This window comes from Pteropus alecto, unplaced genomic scaffold (assembly GCF_000325575.1).
Source record: "Pteropus alecto unplaced genomic scaffold, ASM32557v1 scaffold53, whole genome shotgun sequence".
NCBI lineage: Eukaryota > Metazoa > Chordata > Mammalia > Chiroptera > Pteropodidae > Pteropus > Pteropus alecto.
The window spans coordinates 1,136,256-1,152,736 of record NW_006434366.1 but is presented as its reverse complement, the minus strand read 5'-3'; the positions used below and the strand labels follow the sequence as shown (position 1 = coordinate 1,152,736).

Genomic DNA, 16,481 nt, shown 5'->3' with positions numbered 1-16,481 from the left:
ACCCATGAGACTGGGAAGTCATGGGATTTACAGAATGCTGAACTCTAACCCTAACCTACTCTACAATTTCCATGATATGCCATCATCTGACTACAAAAATACTTTTCGGTGCAATGCTCCTCAAGTGGCTTCCATGTTTCCCCCACTGCCTCATAGGATAAAGCGGCTCATCTTTAGGAGCGACTCTGTGCAAATGGAACAGCAAGAAAAAGATGTGATTTGTTGAGATAAGAAGTAAAACTCGGGAAAAGAGAAACAACACAAAACCTAGGACAACCCCAAGCACAAAGCATATGTAACAACAGGAAACTGGTATCATTGATTTAAGGTATCAAAGGCCAAAAATAAAATCAAGTAAAATTAAATTAAAATGAAACCCAAAAAAACTAGGGCAACAGAAAATATAATTTAAAAAGTAGACTAAAGTTGGAAAAATGGGTGGATTCCTTGTCACGTGGAATGAATGGCCTGAAATGTTTTATTATGATAGTAATAAAGCTTTAACTTTAGATTTGTTAAATACTCCAAGTTCATTATGGAATGTTATAGGTATAGGGTGATTCTTGCTTTGAATTTTAGGAAATGATAAGGAAGAAGAAAAGAAAGCTATTAGAAATCTCAGCACTACCTTAGGCTGACAGATTTTCTACCCGATTTCACCGCTTTGACCAACACAGATTAAAACCAACCCCTGCAAGCCCCATTTAAATTTACAAACAAGATCAGTCTCTTTTGATTGGTAACTATTTGAAAAAATGAAACTACTTTAGGGAAACTGTGTTTTATTTGTATGTATCCTATTAACAATGGAAATTGTTTTGTTACTTAATTCTTTTCAAGTGGATTTTCTTAATCAAACTCCCAAACATCTCATACTAAAACATTCTGCATTGTGTACAGGGCTCTGCATGTTCTTGGGAAATAGTGTAGAATGGCAGGAGCAACTAAGGTGACTTTTATCACCAGATATCCATTGCAAATACTCAAAGGCATGTCTCCAACCACAACAGAAAGGGCTAGCCTCAGAACGGGCAGATGTCCTCTCAAGTGTGCTGATCACTGCGATACAACAAGGTATGTGTGTTGATTACCGCTATAAAACGTGGCAAGGAAGTGTCCAGGTGTGTGGAAAGCAATCCTTTCCATAGCTGCCCAAATGAAAACATGGCACTAACGCCAAGTTGGCCTTGAGTTTCCTTTCTGTGCTTAAACAAGTAACTACTGTGGCCCAGAAGAAAGCACAGAATCTGTGGAGAGACAGAATTCATGACATTCATATTTTACTCAAGTCATGCTTTGTCACTGGGAAGGAAAAGATATAGTTTGCAGGAGATGTTAAGAGCATCTAACAGCATCTTTATACATCAACTCTGCAATACTGTATGTTGACAACGCACTTCAGATTTAATATTAAATTCACAAGCCCAACACTCGATTGCTTCTGCCCAAAACTTTAGTTATCAAACGAGAAAACACATTTAAAGTTTAATTATAACACCTAAAACTTAAAAAAAATAAAAATTTCAAAAGTACCCAATCTTAATCCCAGGCATTCTGTGTGTCCAAGATAGATGGTTGTACTATATGGATTTTCAGTGATTAACAAAATTGACAACGGTACGAAGTAATATTCACATTGTACTTGCTGCTGAAAGGCTACATTCAAAGTACTTAAATGTACTAATTGAATCCTCACAAGACCACCCCACGAGGCAAGTATCACTAACCTCATTTTACCCATGGGGAAGAAGACAAAGAAAGAATGAGTAATTTGCTCAAAAATCTCCTCAATGGTAAGTATAGCAATACCAGGCTTCAAACCCAGGCAGTTCAGATTTGAACTGATGCCATTACATTACACTGAACAGCCTCTCATCCTTTAATCCTCGACCGATACAAGTAATCTGAATTCCAAACCCTCCAGAACCCAATTACAGAAAAGGTTTCACATGCTTGAGCACAGGTAAGATCATGTCTATAGTTAAGAAATATTGAGATTTACAGCACAACACTTAATCTTATTCCAAAAATATCTCTGGCAGAACCATTGAATGGGCCTGAATATGCGAGTTAGAAAACATTCACTTTCATAGACTGACGATTCTGGCTATCCAAATTCTTTTGAAAAGACAAAAACCCCAAAGTCTTAAAAATGATGGCTATAAAAGTTACAATATGGTAAGATACTTGATATATACTTAATATATTTTAAAAGCTTTAAAAATGAGGACAATTAAATAAAATGTGTATAGGAAAAAGGACTAGAATTAAATACAATAAAGTCACATCTAACTCAGAGGTTAGAGACAAGTCAGCAAATGAGATGAAAACCATGCAATGTCAAAATCATACTCGGGGAAAAAAAAATCATACTCGGACACCCCAAGGTAAAGAACATACCATCTCTTAATATAGGTTAAGTCCAACACTGCCAGCTTTTCCTCCAGCGTTGCAACAGATCGCTTTCCTTTTGGCTGACACCAGATGAAGAGGTTGGCTTGCATTTAATGGCCATAATGTATGAAAAATATATCACTTTAAATAACAGAATCACAGCCAGCACAATGAATGCTCACACTCAGAGACATTTGGAAATAGAGACCAACTGAAGCCATAGCTAAGTCACATTCCCACCCCTTGTGCTCACTTCATGAGAGGGAAAATGGGGTGTGGGACCGAGGTGAGGGATTAAGCAAGCACAGGTGTATAGAAATTTGAAAATGATGTAATGTCACACAACTGTATATAAAAACAATTACAGTGGTTGGATTATTCAAATGAGATAAATGGGATTTTCTTCTTTCTTTCTTGAATGTAATTTTATAATTCACAGAAAAAATTCGAGTAGACAGCAGATATTCATTCCACCCAGAGACCTAAATATTCTAAAGACAACCAACCAACCAACCCGGCATTCAGAATTGCTAAGAACTATTTGGATTCATCAAGATGGTAAACCCAGTGTTAACGGTCCCATAGACAGATTCTTACCTAAAAAGAGAAACAAAAAGTCTCTTTTATTACCTTTTTCTTCCATTGTCACATGCTGGGAAGAAGTTTGTCAGGTCTTAGTACTTATTTATATGACTATTAAAAAGCATTCCTTACTCCATTTTATAATCTGATAATATAGATTTCTCCCAGAAATGTTAATGTTCCTTATACTTTTCTGGCAGCTGAGAAGGATGAGAACAGGGCCAGGGGAGGAACTCTATAAAGGTGACATTAAATTTTCCATTCTTTTCCATTTTCATTAACCATGTGGCTACCTGTTCCCCCAAAAAAATATCTGATAAAAGCTAAGCAGGTGCTTATGGGGGAACAAGGCACAGAAAATAAAGCCCTGATAAGTAATACCCATTCCCAGAACCAATTCTTTAGTCTCTGCATCCAGAAGACCTGACTCAGTGATGCTGACAGACATGGCTCCAGATCATTCATGTTAATTGTTAAGTCTACACCAAGTCTGACTTTTATTTATTTAGACAAATGAGATGAGCAGTCCTGTATTCAAACTGATCTAGGAAAAGCCAAATAACATAAAGACGTCTGGCTGAATTTCCCATTAAGAGAGTACCAGCTGACTTTGAAAAAACCCAGGCTATACATACCAAATATGAAATGTAAAAAAAAAAAATCAAGATTTTAAAGGACATAGGCACAGGGGGGGGGAAAAAGAGATTTCTTTATTTTATTTCTTTATCTTTGAGGGAAAAGAAAACACATTTTCCCTCTAAACAAGAAGTGTTATTCCTGTGGGAACAAAGCACTATGAATATAAAGGCACCATAAAAAAATCTTAATAGAGATTCAAGAGGGCTTAGTTTTATAGATGCTGTTTTCCGAATTCCATTTCACTGGGGATATAGGTTTTTAGAAGAAAAGTAAAATATTATCAAGTTAGAGATTTTAGTTAAGACTCAAAACAGAATTGATCCAAGTATCTGAATTTCTATCAATGAGAATAACAGAACAAAGGAGTTCCAACAGGTACTTTTGATCTGTTAAAACTTCAAGTGAACATGTATTAGGAAAAATAGCAAAATATCTGATTTATATGTCAAACCATCATTTGGGAAGAATGGAATCAGCCCACATGATATTCGTCACTTTGACATCTGGATAAGCACTTTCATTTCTCTCCCCCCTTGACTATGCATGTAAGAGTTGCTAGTTTGTAATAAAACAGATAAAACAGGGAAGATATACACCGATGAACACCTGCTAAATTTCTGAAAGCAGCATTATGATTCTATTTATTTCTCCATATCTGTACCAACTAGTTATTTATTTATTTATTTTTAATTGTTTGGGGGGTGGAGGTTGTATTTTCAAGTAGTTTTCAAAATCCAAAATTAATACTAGTGTCACTTCATCCTCATGATGGTTCTCTGGGCCCAGGATAACATTTCTTAGGAAATCATCACCCTTATTCAATTCATTTCAACTTCACTGACAATAACAATGCTATGTGAACACTGCCCTTAGAGTTTAGCCTAATAAGAGTTATGACAAGTAGACAGGCATAGACCACCTCGAGGCAACAATAATCCTTTTTTTATTGAGCTATAATTGACATATAATAGTGTACTAGTTTTAGGTGTACAACATAATAATTTGAAATACATAAATATATAGTAAAATGACTATCACAATAAGTTTAGTTGGCATCCATCACCACACATAATTACAATTTTTTCTTGTGATGTGAACTTTTTAAGACCTACTCTCTTGGCAACATTCAAAGATACAATACAGTATTGTTAACTGTAGTCACCATGCTGAACACTGCATTCCCAGGACTTCTTTATCTGGGATCGATTATCCTTTACAGAGCCAATGATACAGTCCAATTTTTGTTCACTTCAAAACAAACAAAAAAACTTATAGAGCAACCGTCAGGAGTAAGAGAGGAACCTTTAAAGATCTGCTTTTTTCCTCCAGCTAAGAACACTGCAGCTTGGCAGAAAAAATGGTGCAGGCATGGCAAAAAATCACCAACGAGAGAAGCAGCATCAGTGATGCAGCAAAGTGCCTGTGCAGAGAGATGATCCCAGGTCAAGAGAAGAGAGGTCCCGGATCAGGGGATCAGGTCTTCTTTTCATTTCTGTAACCCCAACACTAGCACAATACCTGGCATGCAATGACGCTCAATTGATGCCATGTCAGTTGTAGTGAGTATCTTCACTGGAACAACACAGGGAAAATAACGTCTACAGTTCTATACATAGGCAGAAGTTACAGCTCACTCGCCATGTGCTCTCAGTCAAGCCACTTTTCTCTGAGCCTGGGTTAGCCCATGTGCCAACTAGCAATGATGGTAACCCCTTTGCAGGTGGTTTCAGGGGTTCATGAGATAGTGCATTTCAGTACCCCTGGGTTTCCATTACATAGCACTATCAGGAACTAAAGATTGGACAGCTGCCTTTGTGCTGCTGCTAAAATTTTAGTACTGATGCATTTCCTCACTGATTTCTAGTGTATACTAAGAATATATCTGCTTCTCCCAAGGGTCATGAAGCTATTTTCATTTTGACTAGGAAGAAAAATATGGTCCGTAAACATTTTTTCTGCACTGCCTTGGCCCTAGTGCAAAAAAGGGACACATACCACTGTTCTAAGGGACTCTGGGAAGGTTCCACAATAACAGTAGCTTCTGAGCTAAAAGTTGCTCATAATGAGAACAGATTATACTCGCCCAGCCACTCAGCTATTCCAAAAGTGAACCAGCATCCAGAGAAGGGTCAAGCAACAGACATATTGTAAGACTCACGCTTTGATCAGACCACAAGCCTAGGTCATTTATGCCATGTAACAGAATCGATGCCCAACTAGACACTAGGTACCAGCTAGATCCAGGTTTGGGATCCCTAACTATAGTATCATCAAAAGATATTTGGTCTTTGTTCTAGTTTTCTGGCACAGAGCTCCGAAAACTCTTGGACTTTCCTGAGTGATAAAGGTGATATGAGTATCTTTTCTTCTAATCAGGTGACTCTTGGTAGGCTCGTAGATAGCTCCAGGATGGGGTCTGGTCATCAGAAAGACCAAGCCCTGATTAAAAGCTTGGTACTTCTAGCCTCCACGATGCCCCAACTTCTAGGGCAGGGGAAAGGGGCTGGAGATTGAGTGAGTCAGCAAGGGTTAGTGACTTAATCAATGATGCCTACATAATGGGACCCCCGTAAAAACCTCTAAATGATAAGGTTCAAAAGGCTTTCAGATTGGTGAACACGTCCACATTCCAAGACCCTTCCAGACCTACGTACCTATATACCTCTCCACCTGGTCCTTTATAATAAACTGGTTATAAACTGTTTAAGGGTTTCCCTGAGTCTTGTGAGCCATTCTAACGAATTATCAAACCTGAAAAGGGGGACATGAGAACCTCCAACAGAAGTGTGGATGACCTGGGGCTCTGATACTTGTGAGTGGCACCTGAAGTTAAGGACAGTCTTATAGGACTGAGTCTTTAAACCTACAGAGTCTGATGCTAACTCTGGATGGCAGTGTCACAACTAATTACAGGACAACCACTTGGTGCCAGAATTGGCTGATGTCAGGAAGGAAAAAAATCATCATCCCTCTGCCTATATGACATGGGAGGCAAATACTGCTTTCCGCTGATGTCATTCCTGAACATGTTCAGACCTCCATCTCTCAATTTACTTGGAAGTCTGCAATGCCCCACACCATCACTTTATCCCAAGTTCAACTGTAAACACTACTGTAATCAGCTAACTTACTGACAGCATTTGTCCTCCACGCAGCCATTTTAAAATACAGGACTACTATTGGTTAAAGTTTCCCCAAAAAAGGTCCATTTCATCAGATATGCTCATGCACTTGTCAAACATACTTACTGTCTGATAAACAAGTGAATACTTTCTAGGGTTTGATATTAGTCCAAAAGCTAAAATGAAAACTTTAAATTTTCTAACAAATACAATATTTTAAATTATTTATAATGATACAAACGACAGAACAGAAAATTCTACTACCTCGACATAACACTACTGCATAGTTTTAGAATTAAGTCTATCAATACCTTTTTAGGAAAAATTTCTTGAGTGGTTCTACTCATCCGATGTTTTAGTTTCAGAGTTTGCACAAACAAGTTAACTAATACTTTGGGGTTTGAGAAACACACCTCAATACTTATACAAATATTTTTTAACCACCAATTCATACATCATCTACACTGCTTCCAGGAATTTTTGGAGCACAGAGTGTGATATAAGACAACATAATATTTTCTTCTTTGATTTGGAAGCAAGCAAAAGCAGAAAATCATTTAGTTTGTGGCACAAACCCAGTCGGTAAATTACTAGGAAAAACCTAATGAAGCTTATGCTATGCAGTAGTTTTCCTACCCTGTCAACCATCATTCAGGAACATTTGAGTCATTTTTAAAAATAACGTTATCTAGTCACTTTATCTCAGAAGAGCTATGAAGTTCTAATCCATAGGCCCCTCCCCAGCTCCTGTACCATGGTATTTTCTAACACGCATTTGACAACTATGACAACCAAAGTTTACTTCTGATAAATGCAAAAGCACCTGTGGGCATTCAAATTAAACACAAGATAAAAGGAACTTGTTGTTTTGTTTTTCTTGATCCCCAGCACCAAAAGTAAATGAACCATAAAAGATAGAGATCAAACCAATGAATATCTTTTTTTTTTTATTTCCAGGCCAAATTTACTTTTAAAAATAGTGGCAAAAACAAAAACAAAAACCCATAAACCCATTGAACCAGGCCTAATACAACCAAGAGAAAAGAGAATACCACAGCAAAGCTAACATTCTTTCGACAGAGCCAGGACTAAGTCCCACAAACGAAACATTAAGATTCCCCCCATCCTAGTTCCTAAGGCGTTTTGAAGTGGTTTAAAAATAAGGTTTCAGAGAGCTCATCCTCAAAGTGCTCCTGGTCATTTAGAAACACCCCTAAAGGCAAAGCAGACCTCTTTCAATAGAAAGAACTGATAGAGAAACTTCCCCAACAATGAGACTGGAGCACCCAAGACTTTACAAGGTCTCCAAAAGGTCTGCTGAGTAGAAAATAGCTCCTCTCTGGGACTTTATAAATCCTTACAGCCCAAATACATTTTAGAGGCTGAAAAGTCTTTTAAAAAAATATGCAGTGGAGGAGACTAGTGGTGAGCGCAGAAGAGAGTATACAGATACCATATTATAAAGCTGTATACCTGAAGCTTATGTTATTAACCAATGTTATCCCCAATAAATTTAAAAAGTAAAAACATGCATTGAACAGAGGTACAAGAGCCTTCTGGAGAGCACACAAAAAGCTGGGTCCATCTACACACACTCTTTTCTACTACTGTGTGATCGTGTCCTGTAACACCGTGAAAAGTCCCGATTTCTATTTTACCTCTCTGAAACTCAGGAGACATCACTAACAATTATTTGCTGATCTCCAACCAATGATTACCTCCAAGCATCTATTTAGGTATTGAGCCCTTTTAACCCTGTAGCCTATTCTTTTCATCCTCTAGTGACTTTAGGATTTGAACATTTTTCATCAAATTATCCATAGTAGTAACTTCTTCAAACTTTCAGCCAAAAAGAACTCATGATATGTGAGAACTCCAAGATTCCTCTAGAAAAATTGAGTTACAAGATATTATGGCCTATTCAGAAGAGGAATATAGAACACTCATCCCAGATATCCATTTTCCATGAAAACGAAAGCCCCTCATAGACAAAGATTACGTTGCTTGCTTGTGTTCACCAGCATATCCTATATATCTCAATACTTATATATACTGATCGGATGAGTGAATCAATAAACAGACAATAAATCTGTCCAATAGTTTCAAAGGTAGATCTATACACTAGACAGAATGGCACATATTTGCAAGTAACATCAAAGAATGAATTACCAGTCTTTAAAGGTTACAGAGTGCTATTTTAATTAAAAAGATGAAGATATAACAACATTTCAGCATATCTGAGACTAGGGACAATGAATTATGAACTCTACCAGAAAAGTATGACTACCAGTTAGTAGGCCATTAATATCTGTGCCAAAACTGTAAATGTGCTCTAAACTCATGAAAACGCTTTTAAGAAATCAACCTTTATATGACTTGTCAACCAATTTTCAAGAAGGCTTATTTTTAAAAACTGAGATATAATTCACATACCATGCACCCTTTTGAAGCGTATAATTCAGTGTTATAATCATAAAGTAGAGCAACCATCACCACTACCTAGTTCCAAAAAGGCTTATATTTAAATTAGGTAGAAAATCTAAGTAATAACCTAAGCATGAAACATGGCGACAAGGTAAACACTGCCTTATTTTTCATTTGAGGTAGAAAATGTAAGCTCGGAGAGGTGAGCACAGACCACCTCTTGCACCAGACCATCTTGCACAGATGGTCTGGTGCAAGAGGAAAGCGAAAGGAAGAAGTCAAAGTATTTTCAAATCCTGTAAACAGATTTTATGGATGGTCTCTATTTGCTGCCCACTGAAGGCACCTGTGTGACTTTTCCTCCCAGGACTGAGGTGGGGAGGGAAGCAGGGTTCCCCACCGTCCAGGCTGACTAATGACCCTTTTCTTATTGCTCCTCCTGAGGAGGAGACTCTTCAGTGAGTTCTCCTAACCACCAAAAAGTGCAGGAAGCCTCATACAGCCTTATATACCTGGAAGACTCCGCCACAGCCTCCTGAACCTTTGTCCAAAGACACAGGTGAGGACTACAGAAGCCAGGAGCAATTCTACTAAGAGATGAGAGAGGAACTTGGACGGACATAGAACTGTAAACAGAGTTCGAACACCTTCCTCATCTCAGAGAGGCTACATTCTCAAAACAGCTATCTGCTCTACTTCCGGATGTCATGTGTGGTTTAGGTAGAGACCTCCGAGGCCACACAGTCCACCAACCCCAAACCTCCAAGCTTGTGTTCCCTATTTCTAAATAAAGTGATGCTGGGTTGTGAAGCTGTCCCATTCTCAGATCCAGAACAATACCCAAAAGCCCTAAGGAAAGGCAGCATATGGGGAGCCCAATAAAAGTCAACAATATTAAAACTTTCATACCAAGGCTGCAATCTACCACTAGTCATCCTTGCTAACTTAAGGGGTTTTAACAAGGGAGCTTAAACTGAATGAGTCAGCTCCCAGAATAGAAAATGAATTTCCCTTTAAGTGTCAGGAAAGTTAACTACCCAAAAGAAAAACGCTATTCTATAGTTAAGTTAAACCAGCAATCCTAAAGTCTTGCTTTCTAAAACAGTACTGAGACTCTACTTTTTATTTTTTTTTTTTAGGCAAGGCAACACTTGGTTGACCTCCCAGCCTGCAAGGACCTTGTCAGCTTACAATCCCTTATTTTTTATTGTTTACGCCTACAGCACCTGGTCTTCCAAGGTGGTCTCCCATCCAAGTACTAACTAGGCCCTACCCTGCTTAGCTTCCGAGATCAGATGAGATAAGCCCTCGAAAGTGCCCAGCCCTGACCAAGCCCTGAAAAGATACTTGTATTCTCTTAGGCCACCCCGCCCCTCACTAGCTGACAGAATTAAACTCCAACACCCCTCAGACACTAAACCTTAGAGCCTCAATGCCCCTGTAAAGGCAATAGGGACCTCAAGCTATCATTCCTCCCAATGGTCCAGTGAGCCTCTACCAACTAACAATGTTTAAAATATATCATAATCAGAAACAACTTGCTAGTCTCTGCTCAAGGTAGTCTGCTAGGTTTTGCATTCCCAGGATACACACACACACACCAAGGTAATATCTCACATGAAGTAATCCACTAAAATGAAGGTAAGGGTTACGAAACTCCTATACTTTCTAACAGAATCTTCTACTCAAAGCCTTTGGAGTGAGAAAATTTAAAAATGAAATAAATAAGGCAAATCTCAGGTAATTCCAAAGCTGACTAAAATTAACCCCAAGCCCAGCATCTCACCCCAGGCTCACCTGAGCCCTCCAGCACCGCATCATGTGATTCTTCTCTAGGTGTGTTATTCTCCGCTCAGCCACAGGGTCCATCCATTGCTGCTCCAAGAGTCACTCAGCCCTCTTAGCTTTCCAGACATTCTTATTTTTAAAGCTCAGCCACCTTTCCGTAAGGCTCATCCATAAACATGCTCCCCAAATGTGACATCAAACCTGATAAGACTCCTGGTTGAAAACAACACCTTCTGCAGTTTTACAAATGTGACAAGTAAATGTGATATTTGCTAATTAGCCTTTGGTCAGTTTTTTCCTAAGAACTAAAAATATTTATTTGTCTATTCTGTTAATGCCAAAAATACTGCAAAACTGTATATTTGCCTTTTCCAACTATAATATATTTTTCCTAAATGTTAAGCTATTGTGTCTTTAAGCTACTCCATTTGGGATACCATAAACTATGCATGTTTTGTCGTGTCAATCCATTTCACAATGCATTTCTGTCCCTAAACTGAAAGGTCCTCTTTGGGTTTTTTCTTCTTTTCTCAAGGAAGGCACTTCTGTTTACATGAAATGAAAGCAAAAACTCAAACCATTTCAACTGTGAAAAACAAAAAGATATGAGCCTGTTACTACCCTTAATAAATGCAGAGGGTATGGGACATACAATGTCATGTCACCTTCAACATACCCAAAATGCTAGGGTAGGAGACCGAGTAACCTGGTCACTGCAAACACTCACTTCCTACAAAGAAATTTCCTCCCCAGGGCCACAGAAACTGTCTTATATGAATACTGACTTAATCAAAGCTCTTCCTATTAACACCACCTTATTCACCTTCTAACTTTGCAACACTAAATGCAACAGACTAAAATAATTCTGTAGCACTTCAGTTATTAGAGTTACATCCTATGTTTGAGACTTATAGGAAACATAATCCCAAAACTATCTTGTTTTTGCTTAAATGATACAAATTCCTTTGGAAGAAACATCACGGCAAGCTTACAGACTGTATGTAAAGTATGCAAGTCTACCTGAAAACCAAAAGCAATTATGTCTACATTCACCATGAGAAATGAGAACATTTATAACCATTTCAAGATCTCTGGAGAAAGTACACTACATAAACAGAAAGAACAACTAAGGACATAAAATGACATCAAAACTACTGTAGCTCCTGTTCCTGCTCCACACAGCACAACTGATATCAGGTGGGCAAGGCATGGGCTTGCCATGGGCTCCTAAGTCACATATGCATTAGTCTTTTCTACTTACAGAAGGTCTACTTGCTTACCATATCTCTTTCAAACTATGCAAAAAAGTTCTAGAATAAAGAATATGAACAAACAGTCAATCTGATGCAGTGGTTGTCATAATTCAGGGCACATCAAAATCATATGGAGAGCTTGTTAAAGCAGCAGTTGCTGAGCCTTGCCCCCAGAATTTCTGATTAGGGGGCAGGGGCTGAGAATTTGTATTTCTAACATGTTCCAAGGGACTGCTGACACTGCTGGTCTAGTACCCACTCTGAGAACCATTGCTCTACAGTCTACTTGTTCACAGAAGCTATTCATTGCAGTCTTTATCTTGTAAGATTTCTGATCATTTAAAAATAAAATACATCAGTCTTACATCAGTTTTTCGATATTTAATCAGAAATAATTTCCTAGTTACTAAAAAGTTGCAAGAAAATAGTACGAAGAACACACTCATATACTCCTTACCCAGATTCATCTGATACATTTTGTATATGTACTTTATTATTACTTTCTTCTTCTCCTCTCCATATACATCAAGTATTTTTTCTAAACCATAAGAAAAAAAACTGCATACATCATAGTCATTTACTCCTAAAAATGTCAGTGTGTGTTTCCTAAGACTATGGATATTCTCTTATATAACCACAGCAGTTACCAACGTCAGTGAATTTAACACTGATACACCACTTCCACCATCAATCTATAAAAGTTTCATTATGCCCCCAAACTCCCTCATGCTTCCACACTTTACAGTCATCTCAAAAGGAAATCCCATGCCCAGTAAGCAGTCACGCCCCATTTTCCCTCTTCTCCAGCCCTCGATAACTACCAAACTACCAAACTGCTTTCTGTCTCTATGGACTGCCTATTTTGGACATATCACAAATGGGATCATACAATATGTGGTCTTTTGTGTTTAGTTTCTTTCTTTTAGCATGCTTTCAAGATTCATCCAAGTTGTAGCATATATTAGTACTTCATTCCTTTTTATGGCAGTGTGTAGCCTTTCGAGTCTTTTTTCTTTCACTCAGCATAATGCCAATGAAATTCATCCCTGTTGCTATGTACGAGCTGCTTCTTCATTTCTATTGCCGAGCAGTATTGCATTGTATGTGTATCTAAGAATTTGTCTGTCCAGTCACCAAAAGACATTTTACTCCTGAATCTTTTCCGAGGAATATAATCATATAACTCAAGGTAATTTATAATGAATAGGATTATAATCTATTTGCAAATGGCAAAATAAAATCTCAAATATAAACACATATGGGTTCACAATTCCTTATCTGCAATTCCGAAATCCTCAAATCCCTCAAATAATTAAGTTTTTGGGTAAATTTTCAGTGAAGCCATCTGGAGATAAATCCTGACCTCCACTACACTGAGTCTCCTCATAGTATATCAGATGTATATCAGATATACATCCCACCTAAGGATATATTTCATGTATGATCTAGGTAATGACCGCATTATCTTTCTATATTCAGAAAAATTCAAAAACTCCACTGACAGATTTTGGATAAAAGTTGTGTCCCTATACTTAAACAACTCTAAGTGAGACAAAAATTAAATTAATAATTAACTAGAGTCAACAAATAGGCATTAATCTTTTCTCTGTTACAGACCGGCTCCCCATTACATGAATCAAAGAATGAACTCTACCCTACAACACCCCTCTTATGAGCAACATCCACCCTACACGGTCTTTGCAGCTTATCGCACAGCTGCAAAAAATTGACCACCATTTATAAAAGTCACCTTTTCTACTGAAATTCACACACGATCTTTTTAAAAGTAAATGTTAAAGTTCTCAGAACACCTCTTTGTGCCAAGGCATATTCTTCAGCACATATGTAAGATGGCACCGCTGTGAAACCTAAGCTTCCTTTTAATGCTCCTCACCTCAGAAGACAACACAGCTGCTCTCCATATACATCACAGACACTTACTCATTCTATGCATACTGGGAACCTGCCAGTGCCAGGCAGGCTGTCAAGCACTGAGACAACAGGATGGAACAAGACAAACAAGGCTCCTGCTGTCATGGGGCTAATTCTCTAGTGAGAAGAATAAGCCACACAGAACCACTTAGAAAAATATCAGTAATAGACCCTATGACAACAAATTAGGATATGATGAAAAATGAGGAGTGATTTTGGACTGGATGGTGAGGCAAGGCCTCTGAGAGGTGAGAATGAAGGGAAGAACTAAACCTCGGAAGACAAGTGAGAACCAGAGAGAAGAGCAGTGCAAAGGCCCCAGCACAGAAAGAAGTCTGTCGTGGTCACGAACTGGAGCAAAGGTTGGTGCGGCCAGAGAGTGGGAAGGTGGAGAGCAGCACAGGATGAGGTCAGACAAGCAGCCAAGAGCCAGCTCATGCAGGACAACGAGTTGGAAATTTCCTCTAAGTGAGATAGAAGGCCATTAGAGGATTTTAGGCATGGAAGTAACATGATCTGAGTGGTATTTTCAAAAGTTCACTCTACTTGCCACACAGAGATGTAATACGGATAACATGGGACTGGTAATCCAATCCTTTCGTTAAAAAAAGAATATATGTATATGTATTTAATATACTATCACTTCATATAATAAAATGCCAAGAGAAGACTGCATTTCCAGATAGGTGAACTTTTTAAACCAATGTCCTAAATGACTTCACAAGTGCGTCAACATCTTTGGATGGTCGATCACGACTGTAATAGCTACCACAGCCAGCAATTTAAGAGCTTCCTTTGTGGATCCTATACATCAATATAAGTTTTACTCTGCTAATAAATCTGACAATATAAAGTCAATAAGTACTAAAGAACTGAAGAGTTTAAACTGGTGTTATGTAAACATCAAGACAGCTCTTCTTTCTTAAATATACCAATGAAAGCACAGTTCGTAAAACAAGATCAAAGCTGAGGTTATTATCCTACCAGTTACAAAGCAACTGCCACCTATAAATTCTACTTTTAGTTCCCAAAGGTAATCGTAAATGAAGAAAATATGTATGAGACACGTGCAACCCCCGCCCCCACAAAAGAAAAATAAAAAAAGAAGTGAAGTGTGCAAAAACAAAAGAAGTACTCTCGGTCATGTTTCCACAAATTCGGAGTTGCTTTTAAGACAAAGAAATTATTAGTTTTCTGAGAAATAATGTTTGAGTTTGTTCTCAAATTACAGAAATTTCTGGACCTAATTTAAGTTTATTTCAGCACAAGATTATTTCAAGCACAAAAATTTCTTTTTGTGGATAGTTTCCCTCTGCAGAACCAATCTGAAGAAGCTATTTAGTTAACGCAAAAACTTAATTCCATAGTAAACTGTTTAAAAGTAAGCTATAGCCTCAAAAATACCAAATGCTCTTACTTGAAGGGTTCTTTAACACGGATTACTGAAATCTAAGTTCTGTGAAAGATTAATGCTCTACTTTCTTCAATTTAAAATTCTGCAAAATAGATCAAAGATTACTTTTATTTTTAAACCATTTCATATAAGGTAGTCCTAAAAATATTGGTCAATACCTTAAGTGCTTGGCATTTCCCTTATGACTACATTTTCTGTAGTAAGATTTGAAGGAATTGACTGAACTCGTTACTCTAAAACACTAGGATATTCTAAAGAGTTTAATCTGCAATTCAGACCACAGAGCAAAGGTCAAAGAGAAAGTTCTTTATTTGTTTATGGATATCAACAAAATAGCTGTTGCAGGACTCCGTTCTCAAAGCAAGACTGAAAATTCGAGAAACAATCACTTTGTACAATTTCTCTGGAAAGTTGTAAATTTCACGGTGAAGCAATGAAACATAAAAAATGTGCATATAGTACGTTTATTAAATCCTACTAGACTCCAAAGAAAACATTCCACCACCACGGCGAACATAAATAGCAAGTTTAATGATTTAATTATATAAAATATATTCAGGGACAAATGCTACAACACTCGTTTTATCTCACAGGCACTCAGAAGTACTGGAACATGCATCCTCATCGCCCATGTGTGGACAAACACCCACAACAAACCACAGCTAATACTAAAGCTGGCTGTTATTTGAAGGCGCCAACAGGAGGCCTCTGGAAATCTAAACTGTGGTTTCTTAAAAATATTTTGACTAGCACACAATGCAGAGATCCAACAAAGACCCTACCCTCACCCAAGGCCACATGCATACCAAGAAACTCACCTGTGTTATACTCCTTCAACTGCAAGTCCTTCATAGGCATGTCATCAGGAGTCCGAAAGGCATTAAGAATCTGCAAGAATACAGTATTTATAGTAATGATACAAATCATAATCAA

General features: G+C 37.9%; 1 protein-coding gene across 4 annotated transcripts in view; it reads right to left on the bottom strand.

Annotated features, from left to right (window-relative positions):
* Positions 1-16,481, bottom strand: part of RBM6 (RNA binding motif protein 6) — a 91,942-nt gene that overhangs the window by 47,041 nt on the left and 28,420 nt on the right. For 3 of the 4 annotated variants that reach the window (XM_006909116.3, XM_025044810.1, XM_006909117.3), the window contains one exon: positions 16,367-16,436. The exons of the other annotated variant lie outside the window; for it this stretch is intronic. In XM_006909116.3, coding sequence (XP_006909178.1) covers positions 16,367-16,436 — 70 coding nt within the window. The remainder of the gene's footprint in view (positions 1-16,366; positions 16,437-16,481) is intronic. 4 annotated transcript variants of the gene reach the window in all.